General features: G+C 44.8%; 1 protein-coding gene across 1 annotated transcript in view; it reads right to left on the minus strand.

Moving 5' to 3' along the window:
- Window positions 1–23,904, minus strand: part of Alkbh3 (alkB homolog 3, alpha-ketoglutarate dependent dioxygenase) — a 33,540-nt gene extending 9,636 nt beyond the window's left edge. Inside the window, exons 1-8 of the mRNA XM_052183059.1 lie at window positions 23,777–23,904; window positions 21,789–21,937; window positions 21,380–21,483; window positions 20,039–20,073; window positions 17,903–17,950; window positions 15,793–15,896; window positions 14,162–14,250; window positions 9,243–9,452 (exon numbers count right to left, since the gene is read on the minus strand). Coding sequence (XP_052039019.1) covers window positions 9,243–9,452; window positions 14,162–14,250; window positions 15,793–15,896; window positions 17,903–17,950; window positions 20,039–20,073; window positions 21,380–21,483; window positions 21,789–21,867 — 669 coding nt within the window. The 5' untranslated portion in view covers window positions 21,868–21,937; window positions 23,777–23,904. The remainder of the gene's footprint in view (window positions 1–9,242; window positions 9,453–14,161; window positions 14,251–15,792; window positions 15,897–17,902; window positions 17,951–20,038; window positions 20,074–21,379; window positions 21,484–21,788; window positions 21,938–23,776) is intronic.
- Window positions 23,905–24,251: the final 347 nt, after the last annotated feature.

The following is a 24,251-nucleotide window of genomic DNA, read 5'->3' on the forward strand; positions in this document are numbered from 1 at the left end:
AGACCAAACTCAAATTGTCAGGTTTGTGTCAGAAAGTGCTTTTATCTCCTGGGCCACCACCCTGCTCAGCTGCTCTTGCATCTCTGCTCTTAGGCTGCCTACCCCACCCCCAAGGAGGGAAGCAGTATTAGGGAATTAATCCCAGGGTCTTGAAGTGCTCTACCACTGAGCTACATCTTCATCCCCAAATCTGTGCTCCATGATCAAGAACAGAACCAAGATGCTGGAACACTGACAGGAGTAAGCAGAGTTTTCTCAACATGACCACAGATACAATGGAGGTTGGTTTTGTTTGTTTGTTCCCTAGCTCTCTGGCCCAAGGATAAGAAAACTGATAAAATTGCTTGATAAGTATACTAAAACTGCTTCTTCTCCTCCACCTCTTCTTCCACTTGTTTTCTTTCTTTTCTTTTCTTTTTAATATTTGTAATGATGTTTTAACAGCAAGTGCAGCTACCTATGTAGCTACATGCTAAGGCCACATGCCCTTTTTTGACCTATCTCTCAATGCATGGCTATGCCAATAATGTCGCTTTTGTCAACATTATCATCCCTTTGAAGCTGGTTTCCCCAGGTGGTGTGTGTACTGCCTGTGAGCGCCTGTCCAGGACCAACACCGCTGCAGGGTCAGGCACAGCTGCAGGGATTCTCCAGCCTGAGGCAGTTACAACAACACCGAATGCACTGGGGCTCTTGTGCACAGTGGTGAAAAGGGAAGTACTTGGCACAGGGCTGGGACCCCACAAAATCATCTCTGTGGTAACTCTGCTGACTCAGCCCACAATGAAGTGGGCACTGATCTGAAACACATTACTTAAAAAACAAAACAAAACCCAGAAGCAGCTGCTCCAAAATGAGACCTGGAGAAGCAGAGCTTTGGACCACAGAGCTTAGTGGCTGAAAACAAACTGTTAGAAATTCACCTGCCACGTGCAACTCTTTGGATTTTTACCATCTCCCTGCCCTGCCCCTGGTTTTTGGCGTTCTTTGGGTTTGAAAGGTTCTGGTGAGTAAATGAGAAAAGTAAACAGAAAGGGCAGGTGGGCGCCAGCACTCATACTCCAGGCACACTCACTGCTCCTTGGGGAGCACCCCAGTGCCTCACTGACTCACACAGAGGAGCTGGAGGTCAGGAGTCCGCGCTGCAGGCACAGTCCTCTGCAGGCACCAGAGTGGAGTACTACAGCCCACACCAGTCCTCACAGTCCTCTGCAGGCACCAGAGCGGAGTACTACAGCCCACACCAGCAGCCACACCCCTACCCTTCCTCCTCCTAGACATGTTAGAAGTTAATGAAATCCAGAGGGAAGCCCTGGCTGATGCATTTGTTCAGAATGATTGCTGGTACAGCCCTGGGGCTGGGTGGGGTGGTCGTTATAAACCAAGGCAAGGGAAGCCCAGCTTTGCACTCACAGCCAAAGCCCTGGATGTGGCCTTAAAATCTGAAGTTAGTGATGAGGATGCCATGTTCAGAAACACACATTTCCTAGACATGTACTCCAGTGGAAATGCTATCATGAAAGAGCCTCCCCTAAGAGTGCAGCATCAGAAACCCCCTTCATCCTTGTCTTAGGGTTTCTATTGCTGCGACAAAATACCATGACCAAAAAGCAAGTTGGGGAAGAAAGGGTTTATTCATTGGCTTACACTTCCAGATCATAGTCCACCATTAGAGAAAATCAGGGCAGGAACTTGAGCAGGGCTGGAAGCTGGAGGCAAGAGCTGATGCAGAGGCCATGGAGGGTGCTGCTTGCTGGCTTGCTCTTCATGGCTTGCTGAGCCTGCCCAGGGATGGCACCACCCACAATGGCCTGGACTAACTGATCACTAAGTGAGAAAAGGCCTCACAGCTAGATCTCACGGAGGCATTTCCTCAATGGAGGCTCCTTTCTCTGATGACTCTAGCTTGTATTAACTTGACACACAAAACCAGCCACTGCGGTCCTGTAAGACCAGGAAAGCACATCCAGATACACCTGGCATCCAGCTAACCACTGTCACCTCAGAGGTAACCCAGTACCAATGCTGGACAATAGCTGATCACACATAGCCCGCCTCTTCCTGTACCTTTCATCATATCCTTTGGCATTCCTCAACCTGAAGGGGCCCTCTTCCTCTTCCTTCTAACTGAAACCTAGCTGTCTCCACAAATTTGAACATCCCCTGGAGCCTTCTCATGTGGAAGACGGTAACCTCTCCTTCTAGTAGGGTAGAGTATCCTTCCCCCTTCCTGTTCTCAGGCCTCCCTACAAACTCATGCTCCCTTTAACTCTGGTGATCCAGTGTGCTTTCTTCTCCTTTTCCCTTGGTCCCCTCTTTGGTGCCTGGCTCTGCCCTTGCTTTCTAGTCTAGGCTCCACAGAGGAACAACACTGACCTTTAACAGAGTCACCCAGGCCAAGCTCTTCTGTTCCACAAATTCAGTGGCTTCTTCATGTTCTGAAATTTTCCTCTTTGAAATTCCCAAGTGTCTGGAGGATTTAACTTTGCCCATCTTCCTATCTCTTCACCTGCTATACTCCTCTCGCTGGCTCACTGAGCCCCAGGATGGGACCTCCTACTTCTTCAAAAATACATAATCCTTTTCTACCTGAGCTATCTAGCCATCCTCCAAGAGAGATGACAGAACCACCAGAACCCCCAGGAACAGGTCTCAAGAGTATTGCAAAGGATAGGAAAAACTCTACTATTCTCATAGGGCTTTAAAGTCAAGTTTGCCAGCAATCCCCATACTTAGCAGTGGCATACACAGAAATACAAGACATTATTTTGGAAAATGTGGATTTAAATCCAGAAATAGAGGAGGAGATGGCTCAGTCAATAATGTACTTGCACCCACTATAAACATGAGATCCTGAGTTCAGATCCCCATTATCCACATAAAAAGCTGGGCAGGGCACCATTCTGAGCACTGGGAAGACAGACAGGAGGATGCTCCGGGGTTGCTAATCACTCAGTCTAGCCAAATCAGTGAGATCTACATTCAGTGGGAAACACTATCTCAAAAGATTAGGTAGAGAGCCATCAATCAAAGAGGTCATCCAGAGTCAACCTCTGATTCTCACACGCAAACACAAAAGAATACCCTTCCCTAACATTAAATAAAATGAAACAAACCAACTAAACCTAGGGTTGAAAAGATGGCTCAGAAAGTAAAGGCCCCTGTCATCCAGCCTGATGATATGAGTTTGATCCCCAGGACCCAGATGGTGGAAAGAAGAGAACCAATAAACTCCTATAAGATGCTTCTGATCTCCATATGGGTGAAGTGGCACATGCATGCTCTGACACATACACATATTATACCTATGCGCGTGCACACACACACACACACACACACACACACACACACACACACGCATAATCAAATATACAAAAGCTGAGGCAGGAGAATCCAAAATTCTAGGCCAACCTGAGCTACACAATGAGATTCTTTATAAACAAACAAGCAAACAAAACCTTGGGAGTTAATTATTTCCTGAACACGGCAGGACACTGATTCTGCTGGATCTTGCTAGTAAGGAAGCAATGGCAGTCCCCACTCTCTGGGAGTTCCATGTCTTACTGCATATCTGTATTTCCTTTCCACTCCTGTTATAGTCACTCTCCTCATTGACACCCTCACCCTCCAAGGAGTTCAAACCCCTCACCATCTGTGACCCAGTGGTCCCCCCCTTCCCAAGATCCCACTGCATTCTTATCACCGTTTACTTCCTTTCTTGGCTCTTGATAAAGCAACCAACAGACCATTTACAACACTCCAATCCACTGATTACTCCAACTATGTTCTTGGGAAAGCAATTCCAAGTTCCCTTCAAGTCACTAACCAACGCTCATTTCCCTTTATGAGAAAAGAGTAAGCCTAAAGCGTATGTGGAGGCACTGTTTTCTAGCCCAGGGGCAGAAACAGGAAGCAAGGCTGATCTTCACTTTCACTGGAGGGTGTTTGAGAAGACATGGTTATCAAGAACTTCTTTCCATTTGTCTAAGAATTTCATGAATTCATTTCTTAGACAAAAGGATGGAATTAGAAAATGTCACCCTGAGTGAGGTAACCCAATCACCAAAGAACACAAATGGTATGCACTCACTGATAAATGGATATTATCCCAGAAGTTTGGAATACCTAATATACAATTCACATATCAAATGATGCCCAAGAAGAAGGAAGAACAAAATATGGATACTCTGGTCCTTCTTAGAAGGGGGAACAAAATTCCCACAGAAGGAAATACAAAGACAATGTATGGAGCAGAGTCTGAGGGAAGGACCATTCAGAGACTACCCCACCTAGTGATCCATCCCATATATAGTTACAAAACCCAGACACTATTATTGATGCCCATAAATACATGCTGACCGGAGTCGGATATAGCTGTCACCTGTGAGGCTCTGCTAGTGTATGACAAATACAGAGGGGGACACTCTCAGTCAGCCATTGAACTGAGCACAGGGTCCCCAATGAGCTAGAGAAAGAACCCAAGGAGCTGAAGGAGTTTGCAGCACCATTGGAGGAACAACAATATGAGCCACCCAGTACTCCCAGAGCTCCCAGGGACAAAACCATCAACCAGAGAGTGCACATGGAGTTATCCATGGCTCCAGACACATCGGCAGCAGAGGATGGTCTTGTTAGACACCAAAGGGAGGTGAGGCCCTTGGTCCTGGAAAGACTTGATGCCATAGCATAGAGGAAAACCAGGACAGGGAAGTGAGGGAGGGTTGATTAGGGAAAGGGAGATAGCTTATAGCTTATGGGATTTTCGGGGGAAGGGAGAACCAGGAAAGGGGACAACATCTGAAATGTAAATGAAGAATATATCTAATTAAAAAAAAAAGAAAAAAAAAAAGAACTTCTTCCAAGTGTTTCTTGTAAGCTCTCAGGCCACACACCATGATCAGACAGTGTAAGGAAAAGGAGGGAGCCTAAATGGTGGTCAACTGCAATTCTCTGGAGGCTGATCCTCTGGAGGCTGTTAGCTTCCGGCCAGGGTGGGTAAGTCAAGTTAGGTGCTGGCTCAAAACAAGTAAAAGGATGGATGACTTGAAAACCAAAGCAGAGGGGGCTACTGCCTGAGGTAGAAGGTTTGTCCCTAATTTTGAACTGGCCTGGCCTGTTTCCATTTAGTATCATAATACTTTAGATCTCAATATCTTCCTTCTTTCTAAACTCCTGGTTGGGGGGGGGGGGGCGGGAATCAATATTTATGATCAGGCTGACTTTTCAATACTCTAGTATTCCCAGAAGTATATAACAAATCATTTAGCAATGTGTTCTCAAAGACTCAACCAATAGTCTTGTTTTTACTGCCACTCCCTTGGCTCAGAGAGAAGCCCCTTTTGCCTCAACTCAATTATCCGGGAGAGGAGAGAAGCCCCTCCCACAGGCATGATGCAGCTGATCAGGAAAAGAGCTCATCCAAGGTAATTTGCTACAAAAACAAGGCTTTTGGCATCTAACCCTCCAGTGCATCACAAACTGCCTGCTATTATCTAATAACCCCCCAGCCATCACTGTTTCCACGGTAACCGACAGAGAAATAGCAGCCTGCCAAGCAGCTTTTGTAGCTTTCTTTTCTAGTTTGTTCTTCTGTATAGAATTAGAGTTAGATGGGGGAAAGAACCAGGCTAATCTTTGTAAACAGGGACATGATGTAGTTTAGAAAGTACAACTGGGCTTAGGATAAGCAATGCAGAAAAGCTTTCATAAACCCACTCTGACAGGGTACAAAGATCTGTTGACGAGTATTTGATAAGCTTTCCCTGTCTTAGGACAGGACAGACTGGCACTGGCTAGTCTCTGATTTGACCCACACAAAAGACGGGATCAGGTACAAAACAAGACCAAAGAAGTCTACCGTGCCCCTAGTACCTTACTGTCGCTAGAGGAAATAATAGTTTACTCTATAAGCAAAATACATGAGACTCAACAGGCTTCAAGTGAGAGCAGTGTAGGAAGGATGGGTACCTTGACATTCCACGGCTAATCCTGACAGCTCCACTAATCAGAGGGTGGATAGGACCTGAGCTCTCCTATCATCTCAGCATGGGAGACTGTTTGAAAAAGTGTGTAGAATGGGGGCAGCTTTCAAAAGATCAGCAGCCAGACTGACAGGTGTCAGACTGCAGTACAAGAGCTGCTACAGGGGCGGGAGAGTTTGCATTTGTTAATTTTGCTCTTGCCAAGCATGATGGTGAATGCATTTCCAGCACTGGGGGAATAGAAGCAGGAAAATCAAAAGTTCAAGGCCAGCCTTTGTGACGTGAGAGCCCATCTGAAAAAAATAACAAAAAGTCTCTGAAAGTAGCCCCAAAGGCTTGTCTCAAACTCCATACCTATGTGAAATACAGGGAATCTCCTGCCCTTTATCTGCTTCAGATAAGAAACCAACTGGTCAGGCAGGCGATAGCCTCTCACTGACAGAACAAAGCTGATAGGAGTGTGGGGGACTCTCTCCTACAGCCTCTAACTCACTCACCTGTCTTGTTAGCAGTCAGGAAAACTACAACCAGTAGTGACATTCAGAGAGTCAGTCCTCCAAGGCCCACACAGAGGAGCAACTTATCTGTTTAATGTATAATTTCACTTTGGGTTAGGAGTCAGGAGTCTTACTCTCTGAGTTAGTACCTGAATCTAGATAGAAAAGGAGACAAAGATTTGTATAGTGAGTTTTCTGGAATTCTTTGGAAAAGGGCCCATTTGCAATAAGATGTATATCCTGAGAAATGTTTCCATGGCTGTCAACTCAAAGAAGGCTTCTGCATTTGGTTACATTTACGGGGCTCCAGAGTTCTGGAATCTGTTAATGAAGCCTGAGTGGTCCTCAAAAGTTTAAACATGTGCTGTGTTTACTGAAGAGTGGAACTTCTAAGCTGTAATCACCAATGTGTGATTATAATCTCAAACACAATAACATTCAGCTTCTCCATCTTAAACAAAAGTCAAAATAGAGAATATGCACAAGAACTGTGCCAAATTCAATCAGTTAAAATGAGGCCAGAAGCCAACATTTACTCGAGCCAGTAAGTAACCTGGGGTACTGATTGTTTATGTTTCTTCCCAAACTCATTTCCGCAGCCAACTTTATTTCAAGACCTCAGATAAATTTTCTCACTTATGAGATGTATTATGTTCCATTAACACAGCTGGCACAGTTGTAGTTCAGGGACATGAGGGACCTGACCTCTTTCACTACTCCATGACCTATACTTTCCCAGGTTCCTGAAAAACAGCCTTCAGGAAGCCTGGGAAGAGACAGCCTCAGTGTGGGTAGCTTGTGTCTTAAACAGAGATTTGTTCCACACGCTCCTACGCAGAAACAATGCTGTGTGTGCTGTCTGCTGACCACACACCAGCCTAAACATAACAAGTTATTACCAATAAACCTTCCTTGTTCACCATCTATTGGGCGTTGGTTTGGTTTGGCTGTGGTGCTCTTAGAACCCAGGGCCTTGCATATGCACTCAACCACTGAGCTGTAGCCCCAGTCCCTGCGACAGGTCTTTCTAAGAAGGAATGAAGGGCTTCTGTGCAGGGAGGGGAGACAGGAGAGGGTATTTCTGGACATTAACACACTGCTCATGTTTAGTGATTGGGAACTGGATGTACATTGAAACTACCCAGAAAGCATACTTTGGGAATTCTTAAGTTCCCATCTATAAATAGGTTCCTACATATTTTTCACAAGAGAGTGGCACTGCATGTATGTAAAATCGCCACTGAAGACTTAAACATTTGGCAACAAAGCAAATAACTATGAAGAACCACGAGAGGGTGATCTAAAAGCGCAGGCACTGAAGCTGGCAGAACCAGAACCCACTCTTGCTTACTCACAGGCTCACCTAACCACTCACGTGCTTCCTCTACAACCCCAGGACCAGCCTAGAAAAGAGCTGATGTTCCATCTGCTGCCTTGAGAAGTGTATCTGAAAAAATATCAGGCACACAGTGTTCCTCCACTATCTGTAATATAGAAGTCTCACAAAGGCAAGCACATCTCTTCAGACATGTGGTGTGGGATCCTAGTACTTGTATCCATGCATAGAAGTATAACCATGCCTAAAAGACCCCAGGGAAGGCCAGGCAGTCTGGTGCTCAACTCCAACTCTCTAGTCCCCAAGAAAGCTCCTGGACAATGTGCTCAGGTTCTTACACTGGTTACTGAGAATGCTTTACCAACAATAAGCAAAGTTTAGGTGGAAACAAAAGCAAAGCAAACTTGTAAAAATGGAAATTACACCAAGAAATGGAGCTCGATGCCATATGTGCCACATAAGGCCATGTGCTATAAAGCTGCATGCATGGAGACCCAATGGCACTGCAGGAAAGCCACCTGCATGGGCCTGGTAACTACGTTCTTATGCAAGTACCTGATGCAGAAGAGACAAGTGGGAGGCCTGAATTAGCTCATAATCAAAACACAGCCTGCTGGCCTTCCACATTTGCTGGGGCCTGGTTTAATGATGCAGGCTGAATAAGCAGGAACTCTGAAATCAAGATGACTTAGTGAGTTTCCTTTCTTGGAATTTCTTCTGGCTTTTCATCATTGTTCTAAGGTTCACTTTTGACTCAAAACATTAGGGCTAGACTTAGGAGTCAAATCCAATGTAATCTAAATGAGAGTCAGGGTGAAAATCTGAAATTCACGTCAGTTTGGTCGCCACTTCCCAACCTCAACTTAGGCACACTATTGCCTGATGGTACAGCTTGAGCTTCTTCTCCCTCAAGAAGCCACAGGCTTATACACCTTTTAGAAGGTGACTAAGAAGGGTACAAGGACCTGCATGATGCTTCCTCATAGAACAGTGGCATGCACACAGGTGCACAGGCAATGACAACCACTTCAGAGGCATCTTTCTGAGTTTCTGGAATCTCCCTTCTTGCTCCCACTATTCCAAGTCACCCTTCTGTAACTCTTCAGTTACAGCATGAGTCACAGTGGCAACCACTTAAATGCTTTCTCTAATAAATGCCTTGCATAGGGTGAGGACTGTCTGTCCTGTCTGTCAGTGGTAACAGGTCCACAGGACCTGGCATTGGGCAGAAATTCTTGTTGGGTAAGCAAATGCATGAGTGACTCTTTGCAAGCCATGTTTCCCATGAAGGAAGCAATTGGTTGAAAGTGTTTCACCAATATCATGTATTCCTGAATTAGCTAATCCTGGCAGCAGTGGCTTTTAGGAGGCCTGTACTCCCCACAGATTAGGAGGTATGGGAAAGTGTTTAGGGCAGAGAATACTTACAGGTGGGGGTTTCTTCCTCATCTCAAAAGTCCGAGTGGCACCAAAACTGAGTGAAGCAATGACGGGGCAGCTCCCCAGGGAGAGTTCATCATCACTGTGCCAGTCTACACTGTCCTTCTCGTCCCGGTAAAAATTACACAGCAAGGAGTTGAAGGTGTGGCCAGTGTTCTCCTCAATGCGGCTCTTCAGAGTCCACAGCACAGGAAGCCACTACCAGCAAGCACAGGGACAGGCGTACAAGACACAGTGGGATGCCATGAAAAAACAGAAAGAAATACGAGGTCAGTGGAGTTCTGAGAGGGCAACAAAGTGAACCGAAGGCAGAGGAGTAGCTTCGTCTCCTCCCTCTATCTCTATGCTGAAGCAAATCTGAAGACTGGTGCTGTCCACCACCTCCTGTTTCTCTTGTGGTGCACATCCTCACAAAGAAGCTAACGCTAGTATGTTCAGGGTGCTTCTGGAATGTTAGTGCTGCACTAAGAGGGGCAGTGGAGCTGCCGTAGCTCATGGGTCCACACACCCAAGCTCGAGTGAAGAACTTGAGAATTCTCAACTGGGTGCCTTCCTGTCATTCTGTTCGTATTTTATTCTAAACAACAAAATTGCTTTCTTGAGAAATATTTAATATTTAGAGTGGCTAACTTCATAAAAACAGAATCCAAAGTCTGACATAGTGCTATGTGCCAGAAATCCTAGCACTTGGGAGGCTGAGGCAAGTTTGTGGCTATCCTGGTCTTCAGTATGCTGATGAATATGTACTCTTTTCTTTTCTGTAGAACAGGACCCACTTAGAGCTATAATATTATGAACGTAATCATACTGCACAGCACTGCCTGCTATCCACATGCAGTTTAGTGACATAGTGTACACTGTGCAGCCATGTACACAGAAACGTCAGTACAGGTTGTGTGTACTGGCTCTCTACAATTCCGTGTCTCATTAAAAGTAAGAGCCTTTAGAACGTGGTTTTCAAACTTTATACTATCAAAATTATTGATGTCCTCAAAAAACATTTGTTGAATTTTACTGTTGTTGTTTGAATCAGGGTCTTACTATGCAGTCCTGGTTAACTTGGAATCTGCTATGTACAAGAGGCTGGCCTTGAACCCACAGAGATCTGCCTGCCTCTTCCTCACTGGTGCTAAGATTAAAGGTGTGCCCCACTATGCCTGGTTTGAACCTTTGTTCTTATAGGTTACAGCTATTGATTTTTACTACAGTAAAATTAAAGCTGAAGTGAGACTGGCAGTATACGCTATAATGCCAGGGAGACTGAGGCGCAGGAGGACAGAAAGTTCAAGAGCAGCCTGGGCTATGTAGCAAGATCCTGTGTCTTTGGTAATTCATTCAAAATGCAACAACTATTCTGTGTAACTTTGTATGTTCAATACCAAACTGGGATGAGACTGGCCCTGTTTTACAAACTCCACACACTCTGTCTCCACAACATGCTCTTCCACTTCTGCATTTACTCTACTAAATCTGTGCACAGCCCTGCTGGATGGATAGCAGGCTCTGTGATTGCACCCAAAGCTCAGCCTGTGCTGATCCTTGAGTTAGTCCCAAGTCAGAATTTGATGCAATCTCAAGCTTTTCCTGTTCTTTTACATTTAAACCATCAGAAATCAGAGATCAGAGGACTAATTTTCAGGGGTCAGTTCTCCCCTTCCACCACGTGAGTTCTTGGGATTAAACTCAGGCCATCAATCAAGCTTTGGGACAAGTGCTTTTACCCATTGAACCGTCTCCTGGGTACTAAACTCTGCATGCACACACTCTTGGTGGAAGTGCTCAGTGGTGAGGAGCACTGAGGTCTCTGGCAGTTTGACTGATGGTGCTGAGATGTTTCCCATTCACCCATTTAGAGCTCTGCAGTATAAGAATAGATGCCAACGGCTACCAACACACACTCTTGCATATCAGCACAAACATACACACAGTCTCTACAAAGGCTTCCTGGACCCATGGTTGTCCTTTAAGAAGTACTGCTGTGTTCCACCTGGTGGAGACAGGATGGGTGCTCAGAAAGGACATCACAGTCCTGAGCTTAGCCCTGTTTCTGCCTCAGAAACACTGAGCAGAACAGCTTTTCTGCAACGTGAAGCCAGAATGAAAGCTGGGTCCCTTTGTGGTTATCAGCATCACATTTACTATGTAGAGGCTTTAGAAAAGAAACGGAACAGGTCAATAAAACAAACCAAACCAAAACAAACCTGTTATTAAGCTGGCCCTTGAAATCCCAGCCAGCGCCTGGGTGAGCTGTGCTTCCTGCCCACCTCCAGCTGTAATCTACCTCCACAGTGATACATCGGAGGCTAGAATCGCACACTTAACAAGAAAACAAGAATGTGCAGAAGATGGCTTTTCCAGAATGGGGCTGAGAATCTCATTAGCACTTGCTAGACTCGCTTGGGGCTCATCGCTGTGACAACATCAGGTTTGCATTATGTTTCTAAGTGGGTATATGTTTTTTCTTGACTATTTTGGGGAGTAAAGTATAGAGAAAGGGAGATATGGAGTGGGTAATGGAGGATTAATTTAGACACTTTAACCAATTCTCTAAATAGAGATCCTTTAGAAGTAAATGTCTAAATTAGAATTCAGCGTCATCTTGCTGTTCAGTGAAGGCATTCTATCCTTAAAAGACATCTGAGGGAACATGTGAGAATACAGAAGTCACAGAACAGGCTTCAGTGTTAAGTGTGGCCTCAGTGCCACAGAGCTGGGTCTGGGTCTACAGAAAGTGGTCAGGTTAGTGGGACCTGTAGACAACAAATTTTTAATATATTTTATACATGGAGTCCACTATCATTCAGTTTGTACAAAGATACACAACTAAAGCTGGGCATTGTGGCCATGCCTGTAACAGCACTGTGGACAGCCAGGAAAATAGGATTTTGAGATTGAAGCCATCTTCAGCTATAGAGATTTGGTGCCAGCCTATTTAACAAGGCCATCTTAAAATAAACATACACACACACACACACACACACATACACATGCACACGCACACGTCCATAACAGGAATTGTAATTTGAGAATCCTTTGTGTGTGTGAATGTGTTTACACATGTACATGCTTAGAGATCAGGAGACAATTTCTGTGTCATCCCAGTGGTGCAGTCTGGTTCTTTGTTTTTTGACACAGGACTATTCACTTGCCTAGACATCACCAAGTAGGCTAGACTAACTGGCCAGCAAACTTCTCAGCACTGGGATTCCAAATATGTACACTTATACTGTTCTCCCTGGGTCTGTGGGCTTGGGGTCTCAAGCTCATAAGGGTCCTCATGTTTGTGCAGCAAGCTGAATAATCTCTCTATCCGTACTTTGACAATTTTAATATCCAGCAAGAGGCATGTGCTCAAAGACTATGGAATATTATATAGGTATTAAATTGATATAGACTATTTACTGATACTAAGATTTGTTAAGATATACAGTGAAGAGAAACATACATAGGTAATTTTTTAAAGTTTTATTCATTTTATGGGGTTTGTTTTGGTTGGTTGATGTTTTATGGTGCTAGGAACCCTTGTGCACAAACCCAGGGCCTTGTGCACATGAGGTAAGCACTGTTCAACTAAGCCACATCACCAAGCCAATTCTGTTTTTCCAGGGAAGGGTCTAACTATTTCAAACTTAGAGCCCTCTTACCTCTTTCTAATGCTGAGACTATAATTGAAAAGGCTTGTCATTGAAAAAAAATATTCTGAAAACTGTTCAAACAAACATGCCTCAAATGAAAGACAATATTGAGCACGGCTACGACCTCTGTGTTCTATAAAAACGTCTTTTTAAGTCCAAGAACTGTCCCCAGCAGCCACATGGCAATATCTGACTGAGAAAGCTGAAGGATAAGCTGGGACAAAGTGACAAAGGACCTGCTGACAGCCTGCTCGGCCCCAGCTCTAGTGCTGTGGCCACCGCCGAGCAGGTAAATGGCTGAGACAGAGCCAGGGCAGCTGAGCTGCTGCTCCCTCAGTCTCCAGAACTACTTCAGAGGAAAGGGCTTTCCCCTTCTGAGGCTTCTTCACCCAGCCCCAGGAGTAGAGCCCTTCAAAGCAGCAGGCTCGTCCTGTGACAGCCTGTCCTGTCCTCCTGAGCCCAGGTTGTCCCTGGGCCCCTCGGCACACAGGGGTTTTTACTTCCATGTTGCTAGGACTCTCAAACATGCCGCATTTCTGTGTCCAAATGAATAAGCAAAACTGCATTTCTTCAAAGACTCTTTCAATAAAGCATAACATTTTTGTCAAAGGCAAGAGTCCAAGAACTAAACAGGGAGCTATTTCTTGGACCTTAAGTCTAGCCTCTGGACAAGCTTATTTATATACTAAAATATCTTTGTCTACACGGATTTTTTTTTTTTTTTTTATGAGATAGGGTTTTACTGTGCTGTTCGGTCTGGCCTTGAACTTACAGTCCCCGCTGCCTCAGCTTCCTGAATTGCAGGGTAACAGGCACATACTACTAAGCCCAGCTGTCATGGAAACCCTCAGAAACAAAGGCATCAGTAGAAACAGGCCCAAGTGGCAAGAAGTTGGAAGTCTGGAAATTGTACCCACAGAATGAATACAAAGCTAACAAACCCAGATGCTTCACAAGTAACAGGAGAGCTGAGAAGTGGAAAGGCTCTCTACCCTCACGGCCAAAGACAGCAGTGTTCATGGAGGAGGGGTCGGGAAGAAACAGCTCATTCCCCTGGGACCCGAGCCTCTAGGCCCAATTCACTGTTTCAGTTTCCTCCCGTCCTGTCCTCTGAGCCCATCTACAAATCATGGGCACAGATAGGACCAGAAGCAGGTTTTTGAGCCCAGGGGATTTTCTGAAGCAGGAACTACCATGTGCCTCTGTGAGGAATTACTTCTAGTACTGAACACTGAGACTAGAAAGCCACACCAGTGACATCGTTGCACATACGTGAGGATTTGGTTCCATAGTGACTCTTGAGTAAGTGTAAGGAAGCTCTCCATACCATGCTGTGAGTCTCGGCTGCGGATAAGTTATATCTGAGAAAGAAAACATAGGGCTCTTGAGAGAGTTGCTGCTGGTCAAGGTGCGCCTGCTGCCAGCCACTGTGTGCCTGCGCTGTGCAAGGAGCACGGGGAACAAAAGGAGAGGAGGGATGACCCCAGTCCCTTCCTTAGACAGGAAATAGGAGGTGGCTAGTAGAACCTGGAAGAGCTACACAGGAAACAAGGCCTGCTGACAGGGACAGCCCGGGGAAAGGCTCTGGGGAGGGCATGAGTTCCATCTGTTTGTTTCACTTATGGCAAAACCCAGAAAGTCTCAAAAGGCAGAATAAGGAGCCAGGACCTCATGAAAAAGACTTTGTGGTACCAATAATTCATTTGAAAGCAAGAGAACCCGGTAGCCCCGTGTCCCAGTAATACTGCGCATGCTCTTTTGATCTAAAAAGTGTGAGCCACTGAACCACAAACAGTCACACGCCTGTTTTTGTCACAGTGCATGCTATCTAAACTGTTTTAGAGAGGTTAAGGGTTACCATCTCTCCTCAACAGACACCAGTCACAACAACAACAGATCAAGCCCAGCTTGGGTACACGTGGCTCAGTGCTAGTGCTTGCTAAGCCTGCACAAGAGCCTGGGTTTGACCCTAGAACTGCCAAAGAGGGGTAGGGGAGCCAAGGCCAAACACACACATACACACACACACACACACACACACACACACCAGCCAGCGTTCTGTTAAGCAAATATTAAGCATTTTTAATTTGCTTAATTAACACAAGAATCTTATACTTTATGTACTATTAAAGAAAACCTAGAATTACAGAGTCACTAAAGTATAATTTGCTCAAAATTAACAATTACTTGGAATGCTGAAGCAAGCAAAGCCACACTGCAGAAACTCCTAGAGTAGGGAAAGGCTTCCCCAAAAAGGGTGGCTCCTATTCTGACACCTGAATTTTCTAAAAAGCCAAATTGCATTCACTTTGTCTCTTTACCAGCAGTTCAAACTCTTTCCTTGCCCTAGAGTCTAGGTCACAGCATAGGTGCCCCCTAGTGGTCATGTGTGGCATCGCAGGCATTGCGGTGTTGGGAGAGCTTCAGGAAGGAGCAGATCCCAAGAAGCTAATCAATTCTAGTGTACCTTTACAAGCTTAGGGATGCAGACACTGAAACTGCAGGAGTCTGGCTGACTCCAGCGAAAGGAAAGAAAGAACACAAAGTCAGTAAGAAGGGCTTCAGAAAAATGTGTGCCAAATGGATTAGCAAAAAAAGAAAGCTCTAGAAACTTCTGTGAAGAAGGAACTTGGCAGCATCTGTTAAAGCGAAAGTGTCAGCCACAGGCCAGCTAGTGAGGCGCTCCTGGCTCTCTGAAGTCTTGCCTCTCTCTTGTCTGCTCTCCCTGACCTCTGAGCCTCAGTAGGGTATGGCTTCGGCCTGGCATACCCTTCCTGTCTGTGCCTTAGGGAGTCTTGGTTTTTTAACCTGTTTGAGTCCAGCTGTGTTAAACAGATATAGGGAACTCAAAAACATCTGAATGGTGACCAGGCAGCATCAACTGTGGCCAGAGGCCTCCTTACCTTCTCTGATGCCCATCCTCTGTTTCCAGGGGACATCCTGACAAAGCCGCTCCAAGATCCAGTCAGCTTCCTTAGCATCCACAAAGCCAGGATATAAGCACACCCTTAATGCAGAAAGAACCGTCAATAGCTAACGTACACAGAAAGGGCAGACTAGAGTAACTCCTGCTGGATCAGCTGAATCATCTCAACACCTCTCTCCCACATGATCTTTACATAAAATAAACTCTTTTCATGGTACCAGTAAAGACACAGGAGGGCTGGAGAGGTGGCTCAGTGGTTAAGAGCACTGACTGCTCTTCCAGAGGCCCTGAGTTCAATTCCCAGCAACAACATGGTGGCTCACAACCATCTGTAATGGGATCCGATGCCCTCTTCTGGTGTGTCTGAAGACAGCTACAGTGTACTTACATATAATAAATACATAAAATCTTAAAAAAAAAAAAAAGTAAAGACACAGGAAAAGTACAAGGGCTGCATGAGGCGTTTACAGAGTGCTGCTTCAAACGGCATTCAAGATTCTGCCAAGGAGACAAGTGGCAGAAATGATTAGCATGATGTGTCTTCAAAACCAAGGGCAGGCACCTAATGCCTCTAGGTTTCCCAAAGTGTAACCCAAAGATGACATATGTCCATTTCATGCTGTCCCCAGAAAGAGTAACTAGTGCAGCGCAGGGGCCAAAAGACAGTTTTTAAAATAACACCAATTAGAAGGCAGAGGCCATCATAGCTTCCAAAATAAATATACCCAAATGATGCCTCATCTTACTAATATAAATATATCCTTATCCTGACACAGATTCAGCTGAAAAAAGACAGTTTGAATCCCTTTCCTAAGGAAAGTTCTGGAAGCCGGCACCTCTTGAGCAGTCTTGACAGCATCGAGTCCTCAGAAGGTGCATGCCATTTAAAAGATCCAGAGGGTGTCTAAAGCTACCGAGTTAAAACATGATGTGCTCAACCACATTTTGCTTTAAAGGGTCTGGGTTGGTTGGTTGGTTTCGGTTTTGTTTTTTATCTTTTCCTTCTCCACATAAACCAGGGTCATTCAGAAAGAAGGAATCTCAGCTGAAGGACTGCCTTTGTCAGATCAGCAAGTCTTGATTGATGATTGAGATGAGAAAGCCCAGTCTACTGCAGGCAATATCATCCTGGTGAGATAGTCCTGGGGTGTTTAACAACACAGATATTGTAAGCCAAGAGGAACAGGCCAGTAAGCAGCATTCCTCCATGGCCTCTGCTTCTGCTCCTGCCCGACTTCCCTCAGTGATGGATTGTGACCTGAGAGTTGTAAGATGAACCCTTTTCTCCCCACATTGCTTCTGGCCATGGTCTTTATCAAAGCAATAAAAAACAATTTAAGACTGAGAGGATCCAGAGATGATTAAAACAATGGCCACACCAGCCAATTTTATAGTGTGTTTCATATCTAGCAGAAGTTACTATACGCAATTTTTATTTGTCATTTCTAATGGATTTTTTAAAAAAAATCTCATTGGTTTACAGTAATAATATATGTGTATATTAAGATATTTTCAAAATATTTTTAAATAGTGACTAAACTTAATATATGACTTAACTATACTGCAATTCTCCTTGGTGTGGCAATATATATAACATTGAATATATACATAGTTCATGAAGTGCAGCACTAATACTGAAGCACTTGCAAAGACTAGAGGCAGCTCTGGCACTGAGTCACTGTGAGTGGTGGGGTGCGGACAAAGGACCGTCTCTCTGGGCCTCATTGCCTCATTGGACACTGCAGTCACAATAGTATATAGTATAAGTAACCGGCAGAAGCTGTGAAAATATTTTGATGCTAGAAATACTTTTTTTTTGGGGGGGGGGGTTTGGTTTTTCGAGACAGGGTTTCTCTGTGTGGTCCTGGCTGGAACTTACTCTGTAGACCAGACTGACCTTGAACTCAGAAATCCGCCTGCCTCTGCCTCTCAAGTGCTGGGATTACAGGCATGTGCCACCACACCCAGCTGCTGGAAATACTTTTTAAAAAGGAGTTTTACCCAAGTCTTGTTCCTTAATAAGACAAGTTTAAAGAAATGATAACTCAAATGTAGCCCCAGTCAGGTTCCAATGAGGATTCACTTACCTAGACACACCTGTAGGTGACAGGCTGATTTCATACACACCCTCCCTGCTAAAGAAGCAGAGAAAAAGAATTATTAGTGGGAGGCAAAAACAATCTACCCCATTTCTGCCTTGCCAAAGAACCATTTCCTACAGAAAACACTATGGGGAAGGCAGGCATAAGCTCCACCTCCGTAACAGCAAGACAAGGGACAAATGGTGGTGGATCCTTACTGGTGCTGGGAACAGAATCTGACAGGCTCAGGCCATGAAACAAAAGTGGGAGAAAGCAACTTCTGATTCCTCCTGGGTATGTTGCACCAAGAATTTAGGCTGATATTCCAAAATCTATCACCTAAGGAAAGTTCGGAGGACTCTCCAGGGGGCAAGCACATCTCAAAACTTTGAGCTTCCATTACTTTCAAAGACATATGTCTAGTGAGCTCTTTCTGAGTAAAAGGCCTTCAGTGTCCCCATAACTGTACTCATGGTCCCTGAGACCTAGACCCTCCTCTGCCAACTCCCAGTGTCACCATCCTCAGCATCATCTGCTTGCTCTTAACACAGCACTGCAGGCTTTTCAGTCTGTCTCTGAGTGCGGGACTACTTCCCTACCAGTCAGCAGCCCATATCCGACTCACCTCCTAGTATGGCCAAGTGAAAACTTCTGACTCCCTATCTTTAAACCCTCCTTGACCATTAATCTGCAGCAGTAAAATCACCCATCACATTCTGGGTTAGTATTAGATCTTTCATACAGAAGTACAAGTTCTTCACATAACTATTTTATTCCCTGGACTGTGGGTTCCTTATGGGGCAAGTAGTGGCTTATTCTCACAGCCTGCACACAGTGGATGGGTAATAAAAGTTCACTGAATTTTTAATCAAAAACAGAAAGGTACAAAACTAAAGATATGCAAGTGAAAGTTTCAGTGCAGCAAAGCAACAGAGAAGACAGGTCATTTACTGTTTTAACAGGTTTTCATATCACCTCTCTCTTCAGGGTTCTACTCGGTGGTTCATACCTTTGAGCTAGGCTCTTAGGCAGCTGAATGAGCACGGCTAGTACATATTTCACAATGACACAGTTCTACAGAAGTCATCTATACAGGCCCTAAGGTATGACCATTCTGTTTTAATGAGATATACTGACTGGCCTGTATGTAGAAACTGTCTCATGTCAGACATGGGGAATGTTTCTGGGAACTGGCAAACAAAGCCTGGGAGAGTTAACTTTCAATTCTGCAAGGCTGAACTGACAGAGGTAGATGCAAACTTCTAATTGCAGCCCCTCCCACTTAGGCCTCATTCACTCTAGCAGTGGTGGAGAAAATACTGCACAGCTACTATGCACATAGACCTAGACTGGGCTTAAGTGATTAGAATACAAACCCTTAATATATGGACAAGGAAATCAAACTCTAGGGAAATAGAACTCAGGACTAGTTAAATAGCTACCTTGTCACAAAAAGGAGACTAGATATTTCTTGAGACTATGGTAACATCTATGTTAACTTCCAATTCTTGTAGAAGCCAATCTACCAATATCTAAATAGCATAATAGACTGCTTATGAGCAGAACATCCACCTGATGTTAATTGCTAGCATAAAAGGTTAAATAGTTCATACTGATGATTTATTTACATCAGGTGGAAAGTGAGAGGCAGGAGAAAAGAAGCCAAAGTTCCTCTCACCAGCTTCAGAGAACATTCAGACACAGATCAATACAAGAGAAGAACATTGAACATTGCTTAAATTGCTCAGGCACAACCTTGCGGTTTTACTAAATGGGCTGGAGGGTCACCTAGGTTACTGAAGCTCTCATTAGGCTGCTAGGGAATTGGTGATGACAGGCTTCTCGCCAAGCTGAACTCCAGTGACTTAGGAAAACGCCTTTTTTGTTTTCAGTTTACTCTTATAGACAAACAGGGCCAGAAAATCTACCCCAGAGGCAAACTTTAATGAGCAGAGATCTTGTTGTGTTTTCTATCCTACCAGCAAACCCAGAAAGTCTCCTCAAAAGACCAAGTTTAAAGACTGAGGTAGGACTGTTCATACCAACTAAAAATTTAGAGTTACCGAGCCATTTTCTTTAAAATAGGAAGATGGTGGAGGGAGTGATCCCAGGCATCCACTTTACGTGGACAATGCTACTTACTCAATCACTCTGGGTTCTGGGGCTGGACGAACAACCTGCAAGGAAACAGGTAGATCTGAACTCCAGAACGTCTTCCAAAGGTCAAGATGTCCTGTCCTCTCATTTTGAGCCAAGACAAGCCAAGTTTAAGCTATCCTGTTTTCAGCCCTGTTTCCACTCCAGCAACAGAGCTTTGTGTCTGCAATTCCCAGAACTATGTCACACTGGCCAGCTGACAGAAAAGGAATACAATTAGAACTAATCAACTTTCTTGTTGGCTAGAAACAGTGCAAAACCCTTTTATTAATAAAGAAAAGGTTTTAAAAGTAGAAGATATATTCTAAGAGGAGTTCTGACACGTGTGTGTGTATATACACACACACATATATAGTATGTATTCTATATACATATATATATATATATGTATTCTAAGAGTTCTGACATATATGTCTATATATCATTACTATAACAAAATGCCTAATTTTTAAACTTTTTCCCCATATTATTTTTTTTAAGTGAGAGCTGAGAAGATGGCTCAGCTGATGCAAAAGTATGAGGGGCTAAATTCAAGTCCTCACACCCACATAACTGCTGAGTGGTCACAGAGGCTTAGCTGCAGAGGCTTAACTAAGTGGCAGAGCTCAGGAGGCAGAGACAGGGAACTCCCAAGGCAAACTGGATAGTCAGACCAGCTGAATTGCAAAGTTCTAGATTCAACTGAGATGATCTGACTCAATATAAGGTAGGTATCAGTTGAAGAAGATACCTGACACCATCCTCTGGCCTCTGCATATACATACACATACCTCTGAGGGCACATACACATGTGTACCCATACATGTGAACATGCATTCACATAACACACACATGAAAATAAAATAAGATTGGGCTCGATCCCCAGCCCTGCAGCCCCCTTGTCCCTCCAAAACCGAATCTTCTATTTTTTACATGCCCCTTGGGGTGGCTAAAAATCAGGCATTTTGCTAAAATTTCACAAGGATTTCTGTAAGAGCTCTGAAGAGAGCATCATTATAGAACTGTTAGACCTTAGCTAGCCCATGCAAGGCCTTAAGCTGGTGGTCATGGCTTAAGTAGAGCTTCCCTGACCAAAAAAAAAAAATAAATAAAAAATAAAAGTGGGGTGTGTGTGTGTGTGGAGGGAGATATGGCCATAAAATAAATGGGGCAGAATACAAAAAGTCTTCAGGCAGACAACTGAAATATTTCACATTTCATTATTACTGAATCCTTTGTTCTGCTACTCACAAGTAAATTTATTCAGTCACTATTGGAGCACCTGCTCAGAAACATAGCTTTTATGGGTACACCTTCATTACTACTGAAGAAGAAACGATGATTTACCAGCTGAGGTTCTTTGAACACGAACTGTCGGTCACATGGCTGCTGTTCATTGCTCCTCCAGGCTGGCCCTGCTGTCTGGGAAAGACGGCTCCTGGCAGGAGTAGCTGAAACAGGAGAGACCAGGCTTAACAAGAGGCAATAAAAACTCCTTGAAGATGACTTGTGACCTCAAAATGTAATAGGCAAAGAAAACAACCAGCCTCAATCCACTCTCACTGAGGTACTGACTAAATACTAAACAGGAGAAACCAAGTTTGTACCCTTAGCTCACCATCCACAGACAAAATGGCAGTCACAGAAAAACTGTTAACAACCCAAGTGGGAGCTCCTGATAAACAAAGCATATTCAAAGCATATAAACAAAAGAAGACGGCAGCTGCGCACCCCGCACAGCCCCTGCGGTTCTTGCCTGGTCTAGCGGCAGACTGGCTCTTGGAAGGTGTAGCCCAGGCTCCCTGCACTCGGGCTCGCTGTCTCTTGTCCTCCATGTTGAAGAAAAAAGCGCTGTTCTGAGATTTCAGAAGATTTTGTTCCCCATTCAGACCATGGAATGGTTACCTGTTTTCAAAACAAAGCAAGTGTTTTATTAAAGGCTGTGAGCACCTGGCCTGGTAAAGGGTAAGTACAGACTATAATACAGTCAGAAGAGATGCTTTATCAGCAACCAGCTTCCCTGCCAAGGGCTGGATCACGTGGACTACTGGCTATTAAGCCCTTCTACCACAGGAAGTCTACCAGAAACCATGTTAGTCATATTAGTCTCAAGGGCAGAACATGTGCAACTGTAATACTCCCATTGTCCACAGCATGAATATTGAAAAATAGGCCAAGACCAGGCTTCCCAGTGCATGGCTACTTCACTGGCTGTAGAGAACTTCCCTAGAAGCTTTTAAAGCATCCATGACAGAGAAACCTGAAAGACTTGGGCCACATGAGGTAAGAGAAGCACAGAGACATCAATGCTACATGACCTCCCACATAAAAACTTAAGAAAGCTGAACCCTAAGAGTAGAATGTGATTGCTTGTGACTAGGGAAGGGGGGGAAGGGCATGTGGATCCAAAGTACAGGGTTTCCCTTGGACAACAATAAGCCTTACTGACCTGCACAGAACAATGATCATAAATACCAAGTCACTGGATATTTCAGTTACAAAGAGTAGATTTTAAATATTCCTATCACAAAAGGTATTTGAGGTAAGAGATGTATTAATTTGATGCGCTCATTCTATATCGAAAGTATGTATCCCATAAATAGGAACAATAATTTGTCAACTTTAAGTTTGAAATGAAAATCTAATGTACCACTTTTAAAACTATGATTTAGGAAAGATCCCATTTCTATGTTTATAACAAGCAGCAAAGGGTAAGATATGCTAGTATGTATAGGGATCAGAAGGTTTAGTGACTTACAAAGTCACTCAAGAAATCAATACTGATGAAAAGTTTAACTCTTACCAGGTTCCAGCCTTGAGCTAATCAAACCCCCTACATTTTTGCCCAAAGTTTACCCTGTAGCAAATACAGAATTCAGAAGGGTCAGGCCACATGTTGTGAATCTACGAGCCACTTCTTTATGGGTCTAGGAAAGCTTCTAGTTCACAAAGACAGTTCACTCATATTACTGCTTACACCACAGATTCCCAAGCCCCCATCTCCTAGATCTTCTGATCCAATAGAACAGATCTGGGCTCAGGGCTCTGCTTAAATTTCCTTGAGAGTTAGAAATTATAGTTTGCTGGCACACACCAGTAATGCCAGCATTCAGAGGCCTAAGGTAAATACTGAGGCCCCCGTCTCATCATCAACAACCTATCAAGTGCTTATCATTTATCAGGTAGGGACTTAGAGAAGCTGTCAATTACCCCAAAGAGTTAATGACACAATCAAATCCAACTCTCCAGGCTTATGAAAAGTGTGACGGAAGCCCCCCTGTATCATAGTCTCTTAGGTCCTAAAGGCATAAGACTAGAGGTGGTCAACGAAGGCCTCTCACCCAAGGCAACTGCTGAAGATAAAATTTCCAGAGTGCTGTCTGAGACATACTCAGTTCGTGGAGTCCCAGAACTTATGTACTAACCAAGGTCCCACCACCCTGGCACTCAAAGCCTGCAAACCTTAAAAAGAACAAGGGCTCTGGCGGCAGCGGGAACTTGCTTGAAATGCAGATCTGTCCCCGTCCCATCTGCAAACCCTGACACCACCATCTGAACTCCCAGTCGAGGCAGAGGCAAAGTGAAATGGCTAACAGCAGACTAATGGGTAGGACTGGGTTCCTTTCCCTAATTCAGACCAATTCTCTTTCAGTCGGTGGCCCAGGAACGGACCCTCGGGCAGTCCTCAGTCGCTGGACCCCGGCTCTCAGTCAGCAAGCCAGGAGCTGCGCGCACCGGACCAACCTGGCTGGGCTGGAGAAAAGTTCCCGAAGCTCCGAGCCCGCTCAGCTGTCCGGACGCCGGGGAACCTTCAGAGTGAGGCACCAACTCTAGCAACTCCAGCCACCGGCCTTCGTTACACGTACTTCCTCTTATGTTACACACCGACACCGCTTCCGGTGGGTAGCCGGGAGTCCGGGTCGCCCCGCAGCCCTGGCGCCTAAAGGGCCGGGTGGAGATGCTGAAGGGAATAAGGTTGAAACTGGGAACGGGAGTCAGGGGCTGATGCGGTCCTGGGGAGGCGGAGGTGGGAATGAAGATGAGCCTCCTAGGCCTAGGTCCTCTGGATGTAAATTCCCGAAACTAGTGCTGGCTTCTTTGGTCTCTTGTGCAAAGGGCACCCGCACTCTCCCGGAACTTGTATTGATCCGGGAGTGGGGAGGACTTGGATCGTGCTGTGTTCTGCTATAGACTTCGCCCATGAGGATCCTAAGGTGCG

This window comes from Apodemus sylvaticus, chromosome 5 (genome assembly GCF_947179515.1).
Source record: "Apodemus sylvaticus chromosome 5, mApoSyl1.1, whole genome shotgun sequence".
Lineage (NCBI taxonomy): Eukaryota > Metazoa > Chordata > Mammalia > Rodentia > Muridae > Apodemus > Apodemus sylvaticus.